Raw genomic sequence first — 24,097 nt, 5'->3', positions numbered from 1 at the left:
CTCATCTAAATACTTCTTAAATGTTGTGAGGGTTCCTGCCTCTACCACCTCTTCAGGCAGTGTGCTCTAGATTCCAACCACTCTCTGGGTGAAAACATTTTCCCTCAAATCCCCTCTAAACCTCCTGCCCCTTACCTTAAATCTATGCCCCCTGGTTATTGATCCCTCTGCTAAGGGAAAAAGTTTCTTCCTATCTAACCTATCAATGCTCCTCATAATTTTGTATACCTCAATCATGTCCCCCTCAGCCTCCTGTGCTCTAAGGAAAACAACCCTAGCCTTTTCAGTCTCTCTGCATAGCTGAAATGCTCCAGCCCAGGCAACATCCTGGTGAATCTCCTCTGCACCCTCTCCAGTGCAATCACATCCTTCCTATAATGTGGTGCCCAGAACTGTACACAGTACTCCAGCTGTGGCCTAACTAGTGTTTTATACAGCTCCATCATAACCTCCCTGCTCTTATATTCTATGTCCTGTACTGCCCTTTCTCTTGTAGGACTCGCTACGTACTGGCTCAAAAAGCTCTCCTGGATGCATTTTAAGAATTCCGCCCCCTTTAAGCCTTTTGCAGTAAGACTATCCCATTGATATTGGGGAAGTTGAAATCCCCTACTATTATTACCCTATTATTTTTACAACTCTCTGAGATTTGCCTACATATCTGTTCCTCTATGGAGTTTAGATACAGATCAGCCATAATCTAATTGAATGGTGAAACATCAGGAGTCCCCTGTTGTCGTCCTCCTCTCTAATAGATATTTGGATATTGTTGAGGGAGATGGCTCAGGGCAAAGCAGCAAGAGCCACTTTCATGGTACCATGGGTGGCTCAGCTGCACAGGAGGGAAGGAAAAAGAGTGGCAGGGCTATAGTGATAGGGGATTCTATCGGAAGGGGGACAGATAGGCATTTCTGTGGCTGCAAACGTGACTCCAGGATGGTATGTTGCCTCCCTGGTGCGAGGGTCAAGGATGTCACGGAGCAGCTTATTTATTTTTTATTTATTTATTTAGAGATAAGCACTGAAACAGGCCCTTCGTCCCACCGAGTCTGTGCCGACCATCAACCACACATTTATACTAATCCTACACTAATCCCATATTCCTACCACATCCTCACCTGTCCCTATATTTCCCCTACCACTTACCTATACTAGGGGCAATTTATAATGGCCAATTTACCTATCAACCTGCAAGTCTTTTGGTGCTGGACATTCTGAAGGGGGAGGGTGAACAGTCAGAGGTCGTGGTTCACATTGGTACCAATGACATGGGTAGAAAGAGGGACGAGGTCCTGCAATAAAAATTTAGGGAGCTAAGTAGCAGATTGAAAAACAGGACCTCAAAGGTTGTAATCTCTGGATTACTCCCGGTGCCACGTGCTAGCGAGTATAGGAATAGGAGGATAGAGCAGATGAATGTGTGGCTGAAGAGATGGTGCAGGAGGGAGGGCTTTAGTTTCCTGGATCACTGGGTCTGTTTCTGGCAAAGGTGGGACCTGTTGGATGGGTTGCACCTGAACCGGAATGGGACCAACATCCTTGCAGGGAGGTTTGCCAGTGCTGTTGGCAGTGGGGGTTTAAACTAATTTGGCAGGGGGATGGGATACAGAGTGGAGGCACAGTAAGGGGTGATGCACAGACAAATATAGAAGGCAGAGCAAATATTGACCTGTTAAGGCACAAGCAAACAATGCAAGGCTGGTTTGCATCTATTTTAATGCAAGGAGTCTTAATAGTAAGGCAGATGAATTGAGGGCATTGATTAACACATGGGATTATGATATTATTGCTATCACTGAGACATGGTTGAGGGAGGGGCAGGACTGGCAGCTCAATATTCCAGGGTATAGAATCTTCAGGTGTGACAGGTGAGGGGGTGAAAGAGGAGGTGGCATTACACTGTTGATCAAGGAGTCAATTACTGCAGTAAGGAGGGATGATATCTTAGAAGGTTCCTCAAATGAGGCCATAGGAGTAGAACTTAAAAACAAAAAGGGGGCAATCACTTGGCTGGGAGCGTACTACAGGCCTCCAAACAATCAGGGAGAGATAGAGGAGCAGATATGTAGGCAAATCTCAGAGGTGTAAAATAATAGGGTAATAATAGTAGGGGATTTCAACTTCCCCAATATCAACTGGGATAGTCTTTTGCAAAAGGCTTAAAGGGGGCGGAATTCTCAAAATGCATACAAGAGAGCTTTTTGAGCCAGTACGTAGAAAGTCCTACAAGAGAAGGGGCAGTACTGGACCTAATCCTAGGGAATGAAGCCGGACAAGTGGTAGAAGTGTCAGTGGGGGAATATTTCAGGAAAAGTGACCATAACTCTGTAAGATTTAAGGTAGTTATGGAAAGGGACAAAGAGAGACCAGAAATAAAGGTACTGAATTGGGGGAAGGCCAATTTCAATATGATAAAACTGGATCTGGCCAAAGCGGACTGGGAGCAGCTTCTTGTAGGAAAGTCTACATCAGACCAGTGAGAGTCATTCAAAAAGGAAATAGTGAGAGTTCAGAGCCAACATGTTCCCATAAAGGTGAAGGGGTAGGACCAACAAGTCCAGGGAACCCTGGATATCAAGGGATATAGAGAATTGGATAAGGAAACAAAAGGAGGCTTATGGCAGATTCGGAGCGTTGAAAACAGCGGAGGCTCTGGAGGAGTATAGAAAGTGTAGGGGGGTACTTATAGAAAGTAATCAGGAGAGCGAAGAGGGGGCATGAAAAAACACTGGCAGACAAGATAAAGGAAAATCCTAAAGCGTTTTATAAGTATATTAAGGGCAAGAGGATAACCAGGGAAAGAGTGGGGCCCAATAGGGACCAAAGCGGCAATCTGTGTGTGGAGCCGGAGGGTGTAGGTGAGGTTTTAAATGATTACTTTTCATCTGTGTTCACTCCGGAGAAGGATGATGTAGGTGTAGAGATCAGGGAGGGGGATTGTGATATACTTGAACATATTATTATTGAAAGGGAGGAAGTATTAGCTGTTTTAGCGGGCTTAAAAGTGGATAAATCCCCAGGCCCAGATGCGATGTATTCCAGGATTAATGTGAGGCAAGGGAGGAGATTGCAGGGGTTCTGACCACAGGAGAGGTACCAGAGGATTGGAGGACAGCGAATGTGGTACCATTATTCAAGAAGGGTAGCAGGGATAAACCAGGTAATTGCAGGCCGGTGAGTCTAACATCAGTGGTAGAGAAAACATTGGAAAAAATTCTGAGAGAAGGGATTAATCTCCAATTGGAGAGGCAGGGATTAATCAAGGATAGTCAGCATGGCTTTGTAAGGGAGATTGAATTTTTCAAGGAAGTGACTAGACGTGTAGATGAGGGTAAAGCAGTTGATGTAGTCCACATGGATTTCAGTAAGGCTTTTGATAAGGTCCTGCATGAGAGATTGGTTAAGAAGGTAAGAGCCCATGGGATCCAGGGCAATTTGGCAAATTGGATCCAAAATTGGATTAGTGGCAGGAGGCAGAGGGTGATGGTCGAGGGTTGTTTTTGCGAGTGGAAGCCTGTGACCAGTGGTGTACCACAGGGATCGGTGCTGGGACCCTGGCTGTTTGTAGTGTACATTAATGATTTAGATGTGAATATAGGAGGTATGATCAGTAAGTTCGAAGATGACACGAAAATTGGTGGTGTCGTAAATAGTGAGGAGGAAAGCCTTAGATTACAGGACGATATAGATGGGCTGGTAAAATGGGCGGAGCAGTGGCAAATGGAATTTAATCCTGAGAAGTGTGAGGTGATGCATTTTAGGAGGACTAACAAGGCAAGGGAATATACAATGGATGGTAAGACCCTAGGAAGTACAGAGGGTCAGAGGGACATTGGTCCATAGATCACTGAAGGCAGCAGCACAGGTAGATAAGGTGGTTAGGAAGGCATATGGGATACTTGCCTTTATTAGCCGAGGCATAGAATATAAGAGCAGGGAGGTTATGATGGAGCTGTATAAAACGCTAGTAAGGCCAGAGCTGGAGTACTGTGTACAGTTCTGGTTGCCACATTATAGGAAGGATGTGATTACACTGGAGAGGGTGCAGAGGAGATCCACCAGGATGTTACCTGGGCTGGAGCATTTCAGCTAGGAAGAGAGACTGAAAAGGCTAGGGTTGTTTTCCTTAGAGCAGAAAAGGCTGAGGGGGGACATGATTGAGGTATACAAAATTATGAAGGGCATTGATAGGTTAGATAGCAAGAAACTTTTTCCCTTAGCGGAGGGATTGATAACCAGGGGGCATAGATTTAAGGTCAGGGGCAGGAGGTTTAGAGGGGATTTGAGGAAAAAGATTTTCACCCAGAGAGTGGTTGGAATCTGGAACGAACTGCCTGAAGGGCTGGTAGAGGCAGGAACCCTCACAACATTTAAGAAGTATTTAGATGAGCACTTGAAACACCATAGCATACAAGGCCACGGGCCAAGTGCTGGAAAATGGGATTAGAATAGTTAGGTGCTTGATGGCTGGCACGGACACGATGGGCCGAAGGGCCTATTACTGTGCTGTATAACTCTATGACTCTATGACAGTCTTGAGGGGCTGAATGGCCTCCTCCTTTTCATGTGGAAACCAGAGATGCTGAGTGAGGGAGAATGTTCGAGGAATGGATACTGATGAATCTCAATGAGGAGTAGATGCTAGATGCGGCGAAATTAGTTTTGACTGAAGAATCACTGACCTTGAACTCATATCTGTAAACTCGGAGCATCCATGAGGGTCCAAACACCTTGGTCAGGTAAGAGGCTTCATTACTACCGGGAGGGTAATGGGAGAACAAGAAACAGCCCATCAGATTGTTATAACAGAGGCTACCGATTGGATAACTCTAGCAGCAAGATTCCAACTGACAGCAGGAAATCTTTTCATGTCCTCTCCAGCACCCACAATGATGAAAAAACACACCATTTTACCAACAAATGCACAAAAAGGTTAAAGGTCACACACACACTGCAAATATGAGGACTGTGATCACATGACCAATGGCAGTGATTATTACTCTATTTTTTCCATTTGCTGAACAAGAATGCAATTTGCCACATCTGGATTTTCAATTCGCAAAATCTGGTGAGTGACTGTCACTGCTCTGGAACCAGTGACTGTCACTCACTGCTCTGGAACCAGTGACTGTCACTCGCTGCTCTAGAACCAGTGACTGTCGCCCGCTGCTCTAGAACCAGTGACTGTCGCTCGCTGCTCTAGAACCAGTGACTGTCACTCACTGCTCTAGAACCAGTGACTGTCACTCACTGCTCTGGAACCAGTGACTGTCACTGCTCTGGAACCAGTCACTGTCACTGCTCTAGAACCAGTGACTGTCACTCGCTGCTCTAGAACCAGTGACTGCCACCCGCTGCTCTAGAACCAGTGACTGTCGCTCACTGCTCTGGAACCAGTGACTGTCACTGCTCTGGAACCAGTGACTGTCACTCACTGCTCTGGAACTAGTGACTGTCACTCACTGCTCTAGAACCAGTGACTGTCACTCATTGCTCTGGAACCAGTGACTGTCACTCACTGCTCTGGAACCAGTGACTGTCACTGCTCTGGAACCAGTGACTGTCACTCACTACTCTGGAATCAGTGACTGTCACTCACTGCTCTGGAACCAGTGACTGTCACTGCTCTGGAACCAGTGACTGTCACTCACTGCTCTGGAACTAGTGACTGTCACTCACTGCTCTAGAACCAGTGACTGTCACTCACTGCTCTAGAACCAGTGACTGTCACTCACTGCTCTGGAACCAGTCACTGTCACTGCTCTGGAACCAGTGACTGTCACTCACTGCTCTGGAACTAGTGACTGTCACTCACTGCTCTAGAACCAGTGACTGTCACTCACTGCTCTGGAACCAGTGACTGTCACTCACTGCTCTAGAACCAGTGACTGTCACTCACTGCTCTGTAACCAGTGACTGTCACTCACTGCTCTGGAACCAGTGATTGTCACTCACTGCTCTGGAACCAGTGACTGTCACTCACTGCTCTAGTACCAGTGACTGTCACTCACTGCTCTGGAACCAGTGACTGTCACTCACTGCTCTGGAACCAGTGACTGTCACTCACTGCTCTAGTACCAGTGATTGTCACTCGCTGCTCTGGAACCAGTGACTGTCACTTACTGCTCTGGAACCAGTGACTGTCACTCATTGCTCTGGAACCAGTGACTGCCACTGCTCTGGAACCGGTGACTGTCATTCACTGCTCTGGAACCAGTGACTGTCACACACTGCTCTGGAACCAGTGACTGCCACTGCATTGGAACCAGTGACTACCACTGCTCTGGAACCAGTGACTGTCACTCACTGCTCTGGAACCAGTGACTGTCACTGCTCTGGAACCAGTGACTGTCACTCACTACTCTGGAATCAGTGACTGTCACTCACTGCTGTGGAACCAGTGACTGTCACTGCTCTGGAACCAGTGACTGTCACTCACTGCTCTAGAACCAGTGACTGTCACTCACTGCTCTGGAACCAGTCACTGTCACTCACTGCTCTAGAACCAGTGACTGTCACTCACTGCTCTGGAACCAGTCACTGTCACTGCTCTGGAACCAGTGACTGTCACTCACTGCTCTGGAACTAGTGACTGTCACTCACTGCTCTAGAACCAGTGACTGTCACTCACTGCTCTGGAACCAGTGACTGTCACTCACTGCTCTAGAACCAGTGACTGTCACTCACTGCTCTGTAACCAGTGACTGTCACTCACTGCTCTGGAACCAGTGATTGTCACTCACTGCTCTGGAACCAGTGACTGTCACTCACTGTTCTAGTACCAGTGACTGTCACTCACTGCTCTGGAACCAGTGACTGTCACTCACTGCTCTGGAACCAGTGACTGTCACTCACTGCTCTGGAACCAGTGACTGTCACTCACTGCTCTAGTACCAGTGATTGTCACTCGCTGCTCTGGAACCAGTGACTGTCACTCACTGCTCTAGTACCAGTGACTGTCACTCACTGCTCTGGAACCAGTGACTGTCACTCATTGCTCTGGAACCAGTGACTGTCACTGCTCTGGAACCGGTGACTGTCAGTCACTGCTCTGGAACCAGTGACTGTCACACACTGCTCTGGAACCAGTGACTGCCACTGCATTGGAACCAGTGACTACCACTGCTCTGGAACCAGTGACTGTAACTGCTCTGGAACCAGTGACTGCCACTCACTGCTCTGGAACCAGTGACTGTCACTGCTCTGGAACCAGTGACTGTCACTCACTGCTCTGGAACCAGTGACTGTCACTGCTCTGGAACCAGTGACTGTCACTCACTGCTCTGGAACCAGTGACTGTCATTCGCTGCTCTGGAACCAGTGACTGTCACTGCTCTGGAACCAGTGACTGTAACTCACTGCTCTAGAACCAGTGACAGCCACTGCTCTAGAACCAGTGACTGCCACTCACTGCTCTAGAACCAGTGACTGCGACTGCTCTGGAACCAGTGACGGCCACTCATTGCTCTAGAACCAGTGACTGTCACTCGCTGCTCTAGAACCAGTGACTGTCACTGCTGTGGAACCAGTGACTGTCACTGCTCTGGAACCAGTGACTGCCACTCACTGCTCTAGAACCAGTGACTGTCACTGCTCTGGAACCAGTGACTGTCATTCGCTGCTCTGGAACCAGTGACTGTCACTGCTCTGGGCACCGGTGACTGTCACTGCTCTGGAACCAGTGACCGTCACTGCTTTGGAACCAGTGACTGTCACTGCTCTGGAACCAGTGACCGCCACTGCTCTGGAACCAGTGACCGTCACTGCTTTAGAACCAGTGACCGTCACTGCTTTGGAATGAGTGACTGTCAACTGCTCTGGACACTGGTGACCGCCACTGCTCTGGACACTGATGACTGTCACTGCTCTGGGCACCAGGTTCCAGCTCCACCAACTGGCAATGACTTCAGCCACTGCCCACTATTTTGTCCTGACCTCAGGCAGATGAAGCTTTCAGTCTCCTCCAGTCCGGTGACAGCCCCTTTGAGTTCCCTAATTGCCCTTGAGAAGGTGGTGGTGAGCTGCCTTCTTGAACCGCTGCGGTCCGTGTGGGGTAGGTATACCCATAGTGCTGTTAGGAAGGGAGCTCCAGGATTTCGACCCAGCGACAGTGAAGGAACGGCGATATAGTTCCAAGTCAGGATGGTGTGTGGCTTGGAGGGGATCTTGCAGGTGGTGGTGTTCCCATGTATCTGCTGCCCTTGTCCTTCCAGGTCAGGGGTATCCAACCTTTTTGTGTGGGGGGGGGACCATTTACAATTTTTGTCTCACATGGGGCTGATGAGACAATTTCAGAAAAATAAAGGTGTTAAAATTTATCTCACTATTAATCAAAACAACAAATGTACATTTTTGTGAAGAAGCTTTAAATGAGAAGACTAATTTATTGACTTACTTTCTCTTCACTATGTTGGACACTGATTTGGTGAGATACCTTACATTTTTCTGCTTGCACAAGTAGTCAGTGTTTGCCCGCACACTTGTAGCGATGCGGAGTATTCCAGATGGATGTCCGTCAGTCAGGATTGAACTTCGTCACTCTCTCTCCCTTTCCCGCTGTCTGTCCCCCCACTCTGTCCCCTCTCTCTCTCCCTCTCTCTCTCTGTTCTACCTCTCCCTCTGTTCTCCCTCTCTCTCTGTCTGTTCTCCCTCTCTCTCTCTGGTCTCCCTCTCTCTCTGTTTCCGCACCACCCCACCCCCCCCACCCCCCCTCACCCCGACAGTTGCAGGGAACAGAAGTGCCCATCACAGCAGCTTTGTGGTTGGTCAGTTTTTTAAAAATAAAGTTGCGCTGTCAGTTACACAGCTGACAGGTGCTGGGAACGGAAACAGCAGTTTCCCAACTTCAAACTGATTCAGGGCTTTAAAAAAAAGTCAGACGCCGCAAAAAACCCCCCCGAATCTGTCTGAAGTTGGGAAACCACTGTTCCTGATGTCAGCGCCTGTCAGCTGTGAAACTCAGTACCATTTTTTTTTTTAAAGCCAGTCTGAAAGAAGAAGACAATGGGAGATTTCCCATCTCTGAAATACTTCCGAGGGCTGGATGGAAAGCTTTAGCGGGCCGGATCTTGGCCCGTGGGCTGTATGTTAGACAACCCTGTTCGTGGGTTTGGAAGGTGCTGTCGAAGGAGCTTTGGTGAGTTGCTGCAGTGCATCTTGTAGATGGTACACACTGCTGCCACTGTGCGTCGGTGGTGGAGGGAGTGAATGTTTAAGGGAGAGTGTACAGATTGAGTGATTCATTCATCGTAACACTTACCAAGCAAACAGGACGCAGCAATACATGATGGCAGCTCCGATGATCGCAATCATCTTTCCTTCCGCCTGCACCCCATCCTCACCGACACTCGGGAAACAGATACTAATGTTCTGACCCTGATATTCCACTGCGAGAACAGAATGAGAATGGTTACTGTCTGCTCTATCACAAAAGCATGTCCAAAACTATTTCCCGTATGATCCAGTCTGTTTCATACGCAGAGTATTAGATGGTTCACACCCCACTCCACATAATCCAGGCTGACATTCCCCACACTGAGGGAGTGCTGCACTGTCAGAGGAGTCGGCTTTTGGGTGAGATGTCAAACCAAGGATCCGTCTGCCTCTGTAAAACATCCCGTCATACCATTATGAATAGCAGCAGAGTGTCCTGGTCAGCATCATTTACTTAACCAGTGCCACCATAAACAGATTAACTGGATAGGCATCGCGTAACTCTGAGATCTTGCTGTGTACAAAATGGTGCCACATTTATCTACATAAAATCAGTAAATACACTTCAAATCAGTTCATGATTCCAGGATTCACTTTGGGATGATTCTAGGAGATGTGATAGGGTGCTAAATAAATGCAGTTTTTTATTTCTCAGCTATATGGTCAGTACTGCTTTCAACTCTCCTGTCTCTTCTGCAGTCTCAAGAACACTTCACACTCTGTCTCTCTCTCTGTGTCCCTCTCCCTGTGCGTGTGTCTCTCTCTGTCTATCTCACTCCGTCTCCCTCTCTCTCTGTCGCTGTGTCTCTCTCTCTCTCTCCCTGTCAGTCTATCTCTCTCTCTCACTCTCTCCCTGCCTCTGTCTCTCTCTCTCTCCGTCATTGTCTCTCTCTCTCTCTCCCTGTCACTGTCTCTCTCTCTCTCCCTGTCACTGTCTCTCTCTCTCTCTCCCTGTCTCTGACTCTCTCCCTGTCTCTGACTCTCTCTCTCCCTGTCTCTGACTCTCTCCCTGCCTCTGTCTCTCTCTCTCTCCGTCACTGTCTCTCTCTCTCTCCCTGTCACTGTCTCTCTCTCTCTCTCTCTCCCTGTCACTGTCTCTCTCTCTCTCTCCCTGTCTCTGACTCTCTCTCTCCCTCTCTCTGACTCTCTCCCTGTCTCAGTCTCTCTCTCTCTCCCTGTCACTGTCTCTCTCTCCCTCCCTGTCACTGTCTCTCTCTCTCTCTCCCTCTCTATGTCACTGTCTCTCTCCTTGTCACTGTCTCTCTCTCTCACTGTCTCTCCCTCTCTCTGTCACTGTCTCTCTCCCTCTCTCTGCCACTATCTCTCTCTCTCTCTCCCTGTCACTGTCTCTCTCTCTCTCCCTCTCTCTGTCACTGTCACTCTCTCTCCCTGTCACTGTCTCTCTCTCTCTCTCTGTCACTGTCTCTCTCTCTCCCTCTCTGTCACTGTCTCTCTCCCTGTCACTCTCTCTCCCTCTCTCTGTCACTGTCTCTCCCTGTCTGTCTCTCTCTCTCCCTCTCTCTGTCACTGTCTCTCTCTCTCCCTCTCTCTGTCACTGTCTCTCTCCCTGTCTCTCTCTCTCCCTCTCTCTGTCACTGTCTCTCCCTCTCTCTGTCACTGTCTCTCTCTCTCCCTCTCTCTGTCACTGTCTCTCCCTGTCTCTCTCTCTCCCTCTCTCTGTCACTGTCTCTCCCTCTCTCTCTGTCACTGTCTCTCTCTCTCCCTCTCTCTGTCACTGTCTCTCTCCCTGTCACTGTCTCTCTCTCTCCCTCTCTCTGTCACTGTCTCTCTCTCCCTCTCTCTGTCACTGTCTCTCCCTCTCTCTGTCACTGTCTCTCTCCCTGTCACTGTCTCTCTCGCTCCCTCTCTCTGTCACTGTCTCTCCCTCTCTCTGTCACTGTCTCTCCCTGTCACTGTCTCTCTCTCTCCCTCTCTCTGTCACTGTCTCTCTCCCTGTCACTGTCTCTCTCTCTCCCTCTCTCTGTCACTGTCTCTCTCTCCCTCTCTCTGTCACTGTCTCTCCCTCTCTCTGTCACTGTCTCTCTCCCTGTCACTGTCTCTCTCTCTCCCTCTCTCTGTCACTGTCTCTCCCTCTCTCTGTCACTGTCTCTCCCTGTCACTGTCTCTCTCTCTCCCTCTCTCTGTCACTTTCTCTCTCCCTGTCACTGTCTCTCTCTCTCCCTCTCTCTGTCACTGTCTCTCCCTGTCACTGTCTCTCTCTCTCCCTCTCTGTCACTGTCTCTCTCCCTGTCACTGTCTCTCTCTCTCCCTCTCTCTGTCACTGTCTCTCTCTCTGTCACTCTCTCCCTCTCTCTGTCACTGTCTCTCTCTCTCCCTCTCTCTGTCACTGTCTCTCTCTGTCACTCTCTCTCCCTCTCTCTGTCATTGTCTCTCTCCCTGTCACTCTCTCTCCCTCTCTCTGTCACTGTCTCTCCCTATCTCTCTCTCTCCCTCTCACTCGCCCTCTCCCTGTCTCTGTCTCTCTTTGTCTCTTTAGCTCCTCTCTGTGTCTTTAGGTTTTAAAAGTTTGCAGGAGTGATGAGGTGAGGTAACTCAGTGTTTAGACCTGTGAAGAATGATTTAGGGAAGATGTGATGAAGGGAGGAGGCAGAGTGTGGAGGATGTGTGAGTTCAAGAAGAGACTCGAGAGGGAATTTCAGAGGGACAACAGCGGAGAGAGGGGTTTGAGGCTGGACATAGACAACTGAATGTTACAACACAAGAGGCCATTCTGCCCATCATGAGCTATCCAATTACTCCCACTCCGTCTGCTCTTTCCCCAAGGCCCTGCAAAATTTCACGTATTTATCCAACTCCCTTTTGAAAGGAATCTGCTTCCACCGCCCTTTCAGGCAGCGTGTTCCAGAACACAACAACTCGCTGTGTAAAATCATTTCTCCCCTCTGATGTGAGAAAGGCAAAGAATCAGACCAAAAAATCTTCTACAATCTGATTGTTGCTTTTCAATGTCACCCTCTATTATTGAAAATTCATCACATCCACTTGTTAATGCACCATTCACAGGAAGGGAGTTTTGCAGCTGCCTTTAATACATAACATTCGGGGATTGAAGGCTCACTCTGAGTCTCTCAGGCTAGTGGGTAGGAGCATCGATCGCTGTCTCACCTGTTAGCTGGTCTCAGTCTGGGGCTGGGGCTTCATAGTGGGACTCAGTGCCCCTGGCCTGGGGAGGAGGGAGAATCAATAACCTCCAGGCCACCACCCAGTGACCCCCACAATCCATGCTCGGAGCTCATGTCTAAATAGTCTAAGGATACGGGGTAAACCTTTCAGGACTGAGATGAGGAGAAATTTCTTCACCCAGAGAGTGGTGAGCCTGTGGAATTCGCTACCACAGAAAGCAGTTGAGGTCAAAACATTGTATGTTTTCAAGAAGGAGTTAGATTTAGCTCTTGGGTCTAAAGGGATCAAAGGGCATGGGGCGAAAGCGGGAACAGGTTACTGAGTTGGATGATCAGCCATGATCATAATGAATGGCGGAGCAGGCTCGAAGGGCCGAATGGCCTCCTCCTGCTCCTATTTTCTCTGTTTCTATGTGTGTGGGTCAGGTAATGATAAGTCTCAGCTTGTTTATAATGTACTCCATCCCCAAATATCCTGGTGATATTCTGGTCTGGATTTTCTGGTCAATGCTGAGGTTGCAAAGGGCTATCAGTGCTCGTACAAAACCAGAACTCACCGAGAAGTAGCACCTTCAGCAGAGGAGAGAGAGATTGAGGAAGGAATGTTGAACTGTCAAACATCACAACTGATGCCAACATCATCATCAATCATCCCTGCACGTTCCTCTCAGAGCACGACAGCTCCCCAGCGGCTCAGACACACTATAATTTATAAAAACATTTCACGCCTGTGTGAGGGCTCTCTCTTTACTGCCCTCCTCCACAGGAGACAAGACGGAACATTTTGGAAGGATGCCAGCTCTGCCTCAGGTGGAACAGGGTAAAGACTTCAGTCACCATCATTCCTGCATCAACACTTAACCCGTTCCCTGCCCCTTGCCCATGCCCTGCCCTTCACCCATGCCCCACCCCTCACCCATGCCCCTCCCCTCACCCATGTCCCGCCCCTCACCCATGCCCTGCCCTTCACCCATGCCCCACCCCTCGCTCATGCCCCCATCCCTCGCCCATGCCCTGCCCCTCGCCCATGGCATGCCCCTTGCCCATGCCCCGCCCCTCGCCCATGCCCCCATCCCTCGCCCATGCCCTGCCCCTCGCCCATGGCATGCCCCTTGCCCATGCCCCGCCCCTCGCCCATGCCCCACCCCCTCGCCCATGCCCCTCCCCTCACCCATGCCCCCATCCCTCACCCATGCCCTGCCCCTCGCCCATGGCATGCCCCTTGCCTATGCCCCACCCCCTCGCCCATGCCCCACCCCCTCGCCCATGCCCCATCCCTCACCCATGCCCCCATCCCTCACCCATGCCCTGCCCCTCGCCCATGTCCCGCCCCTCAACTCTGCCCTGCCCCTTGCCCATGCCCTGCCCCCCACCCATGTCCCGCCCCACAACTCTGCCCCGCCCCTTGCCCATGCCCTCGACCATGCCCTCGCCCCGCCCCTGCCCCAGGCGTGTGGGGGCAGGAGGCTTATCCTAGCTTCCATGGTGATTGTGAGGCCCCTTTAGACAGTGTTGTTGTTGCTGTAATGTCTCTCTGTCTCTCCCTGTGGCAGCAGCTCACAGCAGCCTGAGTGATAACACCAGCTGACCGTGCCGTGGTGGGGGGAGGGGTGTGAATGCGGGAGACGCAGAGCGCGGGTTCCATCACCCGTGCTGGAGCGTATCTCGGACTGGACTCTGATGGAGGCCGTGCTGGAGCGCAGGGACCCGGCGTATCTTTGACAGACGGGCCTGCCTTGCCGAGTGGGATCTTGCTGTGTACTGACCTGTCTCTGGGGGGCGGCTGGAGAGTGCAGAGAATGTCAGGTACATGACGTAGCAGCTGATGATGGAGGCCTGAAGCAAACTGCTGTGCGGCTGCCCTGAAATTAAAGGCAAAAGATTCATCACATCTCGAGTGTTGGGAAATTACACATCCTGTTTAATATTAATTCCCAGTTCTTCCCTTTGACCTCATTGAAGTGTGAACTCTCCTTCAGGGATGAGGAGCAGAGACATTGCTCCTGTCGTACTCACTCTATCTCTGTGAATGCTGAGTGCCAGCAGGATATTCCATTTGGGTGTCACCATAGCTCAGCGCAGTCCTGTCTTCACACGCGTGTACACACAGCACGCACATGTATGTGCACACAAGAAGACTCCCACAAGATGCGCACATCCATTTTCCAGAAGGACTCACTGCTTTTCTCCCCTTTGGCGGCCGTGCTTTCTGCTGCCTGGACCCTAAACTCTGGAATTCCCTCTTTAAACCTCCCCATCTCTCTCTCCTCCTTTAAGACACTCCTTAAAACTGACCTCTTTGATCGAGCTTTTGGTCGCCTGTCCTAATATCTCCTTACATGGCTCGGTGTCAAATTCCATTTGATAATTCTCCTGTGAAGCACTTTGGTACATTCTACTGTGTCAAAGGTGCTATATGAATGCAAGTTGTTCTTGTTGTTGTGTTACTTACTCTGCTGTACACAGGAAGTGTTGGATAAGACGGACATGAAGAAGCAGAGACTGATATTTAGGATCAGGAGGGCTTTGTTAATGAAACACCCGGCTGGGTGGGTGTAGAACTTATACATCAGGGAGAACGCAGTCACAGCAATGATGTAGAAGAGCAGGGTAACAATCAGCACAGCAAGACTCCAGCACTTCCCATCTGCAGCTCCTGTCATCCTGTCAGAGAAACACAACACACCGAATGCAGGCCATTGAAATGGACAAAAAACGTCAAACTTTCAAAACTCACCATCCAACTCCATCTCATTCTATCTTCCAATTATCTCCTCCCCGACACGAGATCAATGTGAATCTGAGAGGCCATTCAGCCCATCTCAGTCATTCATCCAGAATGATTCCCCTCCCAGAGGAGGTACAGCATGGCTTGGAAACAGGGGAGATGGTGGTGTAATGGTAATGTCACTGGATAGTAATCTAGAGGCCCAGGCTAATTCTCTGGGGACATGTGTTCAAATCCCATGCTAGTTACAGGAATTTAAATTCGATTAATTAATAAAAATCTGAAATTGAAAGCTGGTCTCAGTATTGGTACCATGGAACGATCATCGATTGCCAGAAAAACCCATCTGATTGAAACTACTCTGACTCTGACCCTCAGCAATGTGGTTTACTCAGAACTGTCCTCTGAAATGGTCCAGCAAGACACTGAGTTCAAGGACAATTAGGGATGGGTAACAAATGCTGACCTTGACAGTGACGCCCACACACCATGAAAGAAAAAAAGTAAAGCTCCCTCGACACTGTCCCATCAAACACTCCCAGGACAGGGACAGCACAGGGTTAGACACAGTAAAGCTCCCTCTACACTTTGCCCAAAAAACACTCCCAAAGGCAGGTACAGCACGGGATTGGCTGGGCAATTTGGAGCACTTCCTGCCTGCAATCAGGGGGAGCAACTGCACCTGTGCTGCAGCAACTGCAGAGTGGAGAGTGGAGAGTGGAGACTGCAGAGTGGAGAGAAACCATCAAGGAAGGCTGCAATTGTTTTGGAGAGGTGGGTGTCAGAGCACCTGAAAGACTCTAAATTTCAACTGTTTGGGGGAAGGAGAAGAAGCCGGAAGACTCGGGTGGGGCTGCCAAATCCTGTAGGGGGCCCCTGTATTTGTATTGGTGCTTGCACACAGGGAGCTCCCTCCCCACCCCAACTGCCTGCTCGGGACAGCTGGAGTTGCCCGGGTGAAGACTTTCTTGTTAAAATTAGAAGAGGAGAGTACCGGGCAGTTCCAGCTGTCCCGGGCGAAGACACCTCCCCCAACTGGAAGACAACACACAGTTTTGGACTAATTGTTATAAAACATCCGTTTCAGACTTTCTCTCCCTTCCTCCACTCAGTCACCTATCCTCCCCTTTACCTTCATACCCCTATCCTCCTCTACTCCCACACCGCTTTGTTTAAAGTTTTTTTTTTGTTTCAATTGTGTTAATTTGTTTTGTTTCTTGGGGGTGGACGTGGGTCTTAGACCCCATGGCAAGCCCTCCTTCGCCGGTGGCGGGGCCCTCCCGTACATATGCTGCTGCGGCTGCTGCAGCTACACCTGTTGCCCCGTCACCGTTTGCACTAATAACATCTAAGCATGGGGTCAAGAGCTACATCCACCCGAACATGACGATAGAGGCATGCGTGAAAGCAATGGCCGAGGTTGTCGGCCCTTCAGCCATTGTTGCAGCCTCTAAAATGTACGGGAAGGCAGTGTTATTCCTGAGGACCGAGCAGGTGGTGTCTCTGGCCCTGAACAAGGGGCTCACCGTGGGCAGGACCTTTCTGCCAGTGGACCCCCTGGAGGCCACTGCGCACCGGGTCATTTTATCTAATGTCCCGCCCTTCATTCCTGGTGAGCTCCTCCTTCCACACCTGTACCATCTGGGGGAAGTAAAGACGGGGCTCACCCCAGTCCCGCTCGGTCTTCGGGAGAACAGCCTCCGGCACGTGTACTCCTTCCGCCGCCAGCTATTCATGCAGCTGGCGCGGGAGGAAGTCACAGAGGGCCATTTCAATGTAGAGTTCCAGGGAACGGCCTACCGCGTCTTCTGGACCTTGGATGGGGCACGGTGCCATGTCTGCAAGGGGGTGGGGCATGTTCGTAAGAACTGCCCCAACCTCCCGGATGCCAACTCCAACTCGGCGGCCCAGGGTGGCGCCGCTGCACCTCCTCCCACTTCCCCCACATCTCCACCAGATACTGTTCAGTCGGTGCCAGAGGCTGTGGTTTTCACGGCCTCCAGCGGGGAGGGGAGTGCCCGTCCAAGTGGAAGGAAGGCGCGGAGGAAAAATAAAGATCGAGAGGCACGTCCGCTGGACACATTGACACAACCCGAGTCTGAGCTCAGCCCAAGGCCCGCTCCCGGGGAATCCACCTGCCCCAGGGCTGGGCTCAGGCCCAGGATAACCAGACAAAAGGTGGGTGCGGAGGCAGAGGCCCCTGAGGACATGGAGGTCTCTGAGCCTCCGCGCCCCTCCCAAAATAAGAGGAGGAGACATCCCTCCTCTGACGAAGGCCCTGAACCAGGGGGTCCATCTCCTGGGGTGGGTCCTCAGGCTCCCCCTGCCACCAGCATGATCAGGGCCTCAAGCCCTGGGCGGGAGCCCTCCACCCCTCAGAATAGAGGTGCGGGTGATGCCCTTGTGATCTTGTCAACTCCTGAGGTGGGGGGCCCGCCCTTGGTAGGGGAATCTGTGGACCCCACGGAGAAAGCAGTCCTTTGGCAGATGGGTCTGGTGTCCTGGGTGAGAGCGAGACCTGTGAGGGGCCGCCCTCCCAACAGCCTGACACTGCCGCCCGGGATGTGCCCGACCCAGAGGCCAATTTGTGTAATTCCTGATCTGCTGGTCCTGTGGGCACTGACGGGACGGGTGATGGTCTCCTCTCTCCGCCTCCGGTTCCGACTGGATTTCCGGAGTCGGGCACTTCCGTCTCCCCTGGACCACTCATTGGCCTGGGGACGGAGGTGGAGGGGGGTCCTGAACTGCTGGTACCCACAGGCTCCAGTTCCATCCTAGAACCCAGAGAGGACTCCTCCGCCATCGATCCTGGGGGTGGGATCGTGACAGAGGCGGGTCCAGCTGGCGCGGCCGGGACGTCCACCCCACAGTGTGTGGTGGGTTTGTCGGCTGCTGGTGGTGACGACCTGGAGGAGGATGGGGATTCGGTGTGGGGCACGGAGGATGACCTTGATTCCATCGCCAGTGAGGTGGTGGAGTCCCTCGTGTCTCCCACCGAGTCTCCTCTCATCCCCACGGCGGAACTCCGGGATTTCCTCGCGGTTTGCAGGGGTTGCCACAATAAAGTTCAGCTGGCCCTCGGCCGTTGGTCGAATCTGGCGCTGATCATCCAGTCCGTCCATGCCGCCCTGAAGAAAGCGGGCAAGCGCGCGGACGTGAAACTGGTTGAGAGGCGCCGTTTTAATGTGTTCCTCAATGGGTTGCTGGGGGAGTGGAAGGCCAGGTGCACTTCCACTCCCTCCTCACAGTGAGCTGTTGGTGACGGGTTTTAAGTACCTTTGACATGAAGATAACCATAGCCAGCCTCAACATCAAAGGCAGCAGGGGGTCTCACCGCAGATTTCACAATCTCTCAGTCCTTAGGGAAGGGAGATACGCGGTGAGCTTTCTGCAGGAAACCCACACCGTTCCGGGAGACGAAGCCACCTGGCTCCTGGAGTGGCAGGGTGGGGTCTACATGAGTCACCTCACCCCTATTTCTAGTGGGGTGACTATCTGGTTGGCCCCGACTTTTCAGCCGGAGACCTTGGGGGTCAAGGAGCTAGTGCCGGGCCGCTTGCTCCACCTCGCCGTTCGCCTGGGTAGCATGCCACTCCACTTTGTGAACGTGTATGCGCCCAGGCCTGGCGCGTTGCAAGTGCGCTTCTTGAGCTCCATCGATAGCGGCGAGTGCATCATCCTTGGGGGGGATTTTAACTGCACCCTCGAGGTGGGGGATCGTTCCGGTCCCCAGCGCGGCCAAGCGTCGGTGGAGAAGTTGAGGGGACTGATCAGCTCCCTTAACTTGGTGGACATCTGGCGGAATCTCCATCCCGACTCCAGCACTTTCACGTGGAGGTCTGGAGGAGGGGGGTCGCGAATCGACCGCCTCTACATTTCGCAGGCGTACGTCTCCCGCGTCTCGGCCGCCTCCATGCGGCTGGTGCCGTGCTCAGACCACCGCCTGGTGTGGGCGGAGTTCAATACGCTCTGCACGCGGGCGGGGTCCGCGTACTGGCACTTTAACAACCGGCTGCTGGAGGACGAGCGATTTCGGGACTCGTTCTGTCGATTCTGGGCCAACTGGAGAAGGAAGCAGGGGGGCTTCCCCTCCTTGAGTCTATGGTCGGATGTGGGCAAGACTCACATCCGCGTCTTCTGTCAGGAGTACGCGAAGGGGTCGACCAAGAGGCGGGAAACCGAGATCGGGCGCCTTGAGAGGGAGGTGCTCGACTTGGAGTCCCGCCTCGGTCATGCCGTCGCGGACCCGGCCCTGTGGCAGGCGTACAAAGAGAAGAAGGGCGCGCTGAGGAACCTGCAGCTCATAGGCTCCCGAGGCGTGTACGTGAGGTCGCGGATCCAGGTCCTGGAAGATTTGGACCGCGCCTCTCCCTTCTTCTACTCGCTGGAAAAATGGCGAGGGGTCCGTAAGCAGCTCATTGAGCTGCTGGCCGACGATGGATCCTCCATCACAGATCTGGAGGGAATGGGCCTCCTGGTCCGTACATATTACAGTACGTTGTTCTCTCCGGATCTGTCCAGCGTTTTGTGGGAGGACCTGCCGCAGGTCAGCCCGGAAGGCACCGAAGGATTGGAGGCTCCGCTCACGGCGCAGCTGACCAGCGCCCTCCACCAGCTCTCGAGGGGCAAATCCCCGGGGCTGACAGGCTGACCGAGGAGTTCCTCAGGGCGTTCTGGAATGTCCTGGGGGACGATTACGCACGGGTCCTGGGGGAAAGCCTGGCGACTGGGGAGATGCCCCTCTCGTGGTGCAGGGCGGTCATCGTCCTGCTGCCGAAGAAGGGAGATCTCCGCCTGCTTAAAAACTGGCGTCTGCCCCATGTCCGGCCAATTGTACACCATCTGCGTAGAGCCTTTCCTGTGCCTGCTTCGCAGGAGGTTGACGGGATTGGCTCTGCGCGAGCCGGCCATGCGAGTCATCCTCTCGGCTTACGCCGACGACGTGCTCCTCGCGGTCACAGATCCCGTTGACTTGCGGAGGATGCGCGACTGCCAGCAGACCTTTTCTGCCGCGTCCTCCGTGAGGATCAATTGGGAGAAATGTTCCAAACCCCTGGTGGGTCAGTGGTGGGTGGACTCCCTGCCGGAGGAGATGACACCTTTTGCGTGGAGCACCACGCACCTCCACTATCTGGGAGTCCACCTTAGCCCCACTAAGGAAGCCTGGCCGACAAACTGGCAGGAGTTGGCGGCGAAAGTCACCACTCGGCTGGGGCGCTGGACAGGACTGCTCCGAGTGCTTTCCTACAGGGGCCGAGCGCTGGTCATAAACCAACTGGTGGCCTCCATGTTGTGGTACTGGTTGGTCACTTTGGCCCCGCCCCCTGTATTTGTCACCAAGATCCAGAAGAAACTTGTCGATTTCTTCTGGGGCAAGAGGAAACACTGGGTCTCTGCCACGGTCCTGAGTCTCCCGATCGAGGAGGGCGGCCAGTCGCTGGTGTGCGTCCGCACCCAGGCTGCTACTCTCTGACTTCGGACCCTGCAGAGATACCTGTACGTCGAGCGTCCTCCTTGATGGTGTGCGCTGGCGACGTATTTTTTCCGCCAGTGTTACTGCCTTCAAGACGACACGCAGCTCCCGGTGGAGTCCGTTAGACGCGCCTCTCTGAGGGAGTTGCCTGTCTTTTACCGGGATCTATTCCGAGTCTGGAACATGGTCGCCTCCAGTCAGGGCGCTCCCCCACCAGCAGAGGAGAGCACCTCGGCTGTCCGGGCGGCCGACTCCGGGGACGGACCGGCGGGCGGAGGAGTAGCTGAAGCCCCCGGGACACCCCTCACTGCGGGTGACGAGGGGGCTCGGGATAGCGGAGCGCTCCCGGCCAAGCTGACCCCCGCTCGGCCGGAACTGCTCATCGGACCCAGGCCCCGAAACCCTCCTCGGGAGCCAGTCCCGCACAACCCGAGCCGCCTCTCGGAAATGCCCTCCGTGCCATTCCAATCAGTGCGGAGGGGTTTCCTGTACGGGCTGCTCCTGCACACTCTCCACTTCCTCGCCCTCGTCTGCCAGCCGGACACGCCCTGGCGGTCCGCATTGCCATCTGGCGGCGACGGGAAACCCCGATGGAGGTCTCTCTGCGCGGGAGTCTTCCCCCTTTACATCGGGGACCTGGGGTGGAGGGTGTTGCACAGGGCTTTCCCATGCAATAGACTTTAAAGCAGATTCACGGACTCCCAGGCCGCCTGTACTTTCTGCGGCCTGGACAAGTCCGTGTTCCACGTATATACAGAGTGTGCGAGGTTGCAGCCCCTCTTTGAGTATTTGAAGGGGCTGCTCCTCAAGTTTTGGCTGCACTTCAGTCCCACGCTCCTGATCTTTGGGCACCCGGTGCGGAGGGGCTTGGGCCGGGAGGAGGATCTCCTCGTCGGTCTGCTCCTGGGCCTGGCCAAGGTGGCAATTCACAGGTCCAGGCTGCGGGCCATCGGGGGGTCCGTCCTCCGCGATTGCCTGCCCCTCTTCCGCGGTTACGTTCGCACCCGGGTGTCCCTGGAGAAGGAGCATGCGGTGTCCGCCGGTACGCTTGAGGCCTTCCGTGACCGGTGGGCACCGCAGGGACTGGAGTGCATCGTCGACGCCGAGAATGGCATTTTAATTTGAGTTTTTGGTTTATTTATCTGCTTTTAATAAAATTCTTTTAAAAATATGTATATAAAGGGGGCCTGAGGAATAAAGGCCCCCTCGACATAAAATATATAAAAGGGGCCTGGGGTATCAAGGCCACCTGAAAAAAATACAGGGTTAACTGCAGAATAAAGCTCCCAGACAGTATCACAGTAAAGTCAGTCATTGTAAACAATCTGAGATCTCGGTGCTCCACTAAATCCAGCTACTTGTCCATCCCCCGATTTTAACTGCTCCACCATTGGCGATCGTTCCTTCAGCTGCCTGGGCCCAAGCTCCAGAATTTCCTCGCTAAACCTCTCTGCCTCTCTCTTCTCCTTTAAGACGCTCCTCGAAATCTATCTCTTCGACTGGCATTTCCAACCAGGCTCATTATTTGATGACGGTGAGCTGGCCTGCCTTTGATCTAACCCCTGGCGTACTGAATCCAGGCAACAGCACTGACCCAATCTGAGACCAGCAAACTCAACACAAAGCGGGGCCTCAGTCTGGGATCTTGCTGTTCTATGTGGCTCGGTACCTCAAAGGATGGAGTACTCCCCCCTTACCCTGAACCAAGGGGAAGGGAACCTGCTGCTGGGCTGAAGGGCCTTTAGACGTTAAGCTGAGGAGGGAACTCACCAGTTCTTGTTCCAGAAATGGGCGAAGACCGTGATGAGGGACAGCTGCATCAGGATGAAGAGAATCGCCCCAGTTACCCCAACATATCGCCAAACTGTGCATCACACGGCAACAGCATCAGACAGGAGGGAGAGGAAAGAGAAATGCAAAATATTATTGAGAAAAGAATAAAGAGACACAGGTGAGGAAGAGTAAAGGAATTGCTGGAGAAAAACACAGTAAGTTTCATCGAGATCACCCTCCAGCCACCTGGGACTGACAGGACACGATGATAATGGAGATATTAACTAAACACAGCCATCAATCTCAATCAATGAGACACAGTCAGTGCTGAGAGCTCTGGCAAGCAGAAATCCACAATCACCTCTTCATCCCGAGAACACAACACTCACCGGGAATCAGCTCCCAAATTACTCTCATAATCTCCCTCACACACTGACTCCCTCCGTCCCTCACACACCCTGACTCCCTCCGTCCCTCACACACCCTGACTCCCTCCGTCCCTCACACCCTAACTCCCTCCGTCCCTCACACACCCTGACTCCCTCCGTCCCGAGCACACTGACTCCCTCCGTCCCTCACACACCCTGACTCCCTCCGTCCCTCACACCCTAACTCCCTCCGTCCCTCACACCCTGACTCCCTCCGTCCCTCACACCCTAACTCCCTCCGTCCCTCACACACTGACTCCCTCCGTCCCTCACACCCTGACTCCCTCCGTCCCTCACACACTGACTCCCTCCGTCCCTCACACACCCTGACTCCCTCCGTCCCTCACACACTGACTCCCTCCGTCCCTCACACCCTAACTCCCTCCGTCCCTCACACACTGACTCCCTCCGTCCCTCACACCCTGACTCCCTCCGTCCCTCACACACTGACTCCCTCCGTCCCTCACACCCTGACTCCCTCCATCCCTCACACCCTGACTCCATCCGTCCCTCACACCCTAACTCCCTCCGTCCCTCACACCCTAACTCCCTCCGTCCCTCACACCCTGACTCCCTCCGTCCCTCACACCCTGACTCCCTCCGTCCCTCACACACCCTGACTCCCTCCGTCCCTCACACACCCTGACTCCCTCCGTCCCGAGCACACTGACTCCCTCCGTCCCTCACACACCCTGACTCCCTCCGTCCCTCACACCCTGACTCCCTCCATCCCTCACACCCTGACTCCATCCGTCCCTCACACCCTAACTCCCTCCGTCCCTCACACCCTAACTCCCTCCGTCCCTCACACCCTGACTCCCTCCGTCCCTCACACCCTGACTCCCTCCGTCCCTCACACACCCTGACTCCCTCCGTCCCGAGCACACTGACTCCCTCCGTCCCTCACACAATGACTCCCTCCGTCCCTCACACACCCTGACTCCCTCCGTCCCTCACACACTGACTCCCTCCGTCCCTCACACACCCTGACTCCCTCCGTCCCGAGCACACAGAATCCCTCCGTCCCTCACACACCCTGACTCCCTCCGTCCCTCACACACCCTCACTCCCTCCGTCCCTCACACACTGACTCCCTCCGTCCCTCACACCCTGACTCCCTCCATCCCTCACACCCTGACTCCATCCGTCCCTCACACCCTAACTCCCTCCGTCCCTCACACCCTAACTCCCTCCGTCCCTCACACCCTGACTCCCTCCGTCCCTCACACCCTGACTCCCTCCGTCCCTCACACACCCTGACTCCCTCCGTCCCTCACACACCCTGACTCCCTCCGTCCCGAGCACACTGACTCCCTCCGTCCCTCACACAATGACTCCC

At 53.0% G+C, this 24,097-nt stretch overlaps 1 protein-coding gene across 1 annotated transcript in view; it reads right to left on the bottom strand.

Annotated features, from left to right (window-relative positions):
* The window catches only part of serinc4 (serine incorporator 4), a 58,673-nt gene that overhangs the window by 6,538 nt on the left and 28,038 nt on the right, over nucleotides 1-24,097 (bottom strand). The window contains exons 5-9 of the mRNA XM_068015169.1: nucleotides 22,328-22,421; nucleotides 14,809-15,020; nucleotides 14,123-14,218; nucleotides 9,260-9,386; nucleotides 4,683-4,755 (exon numbers count right to left, since the gene is read on the bottom strand). Coding sequence (XP_067871270.1) covers nucleotides 4,683-4,755; nucleotides 9,260-9,386; nucleotides 14,123-14,218; nucleotides 14,809-15,020; nucleotides 22,328-22,421 — 602 coding nt within the window. The remainder of the gene's footprint in view (nucleotides 1-4,682; nucleotides 4,756-9,259; nucleotides 9,387-14,122; nucleotides 14,219-14,808; nucleotides 15,021-22,327; nucleotides 22,422-24,097) is intronic.

Source organism: Heterodontus francisci, chromosome 35 (assembly GCF_036365525.1).
Source record: "Heterodontus francisci isolate sHetFra1 chromosome 35, sHetFra1.hap1, whole genome shotgun sequence".
Lineage (NCBI taxonomy): Eukaryota > Metazoa > Chordata > Chondrichthyes > Heterodontiformes > Heterodontidae > Heterodontus > Heterodontus francisci.
Note: the sequence above shows the minus strand (reverse complement) of the source record. Positions and strands in the feature narration are given on the sequence as shown.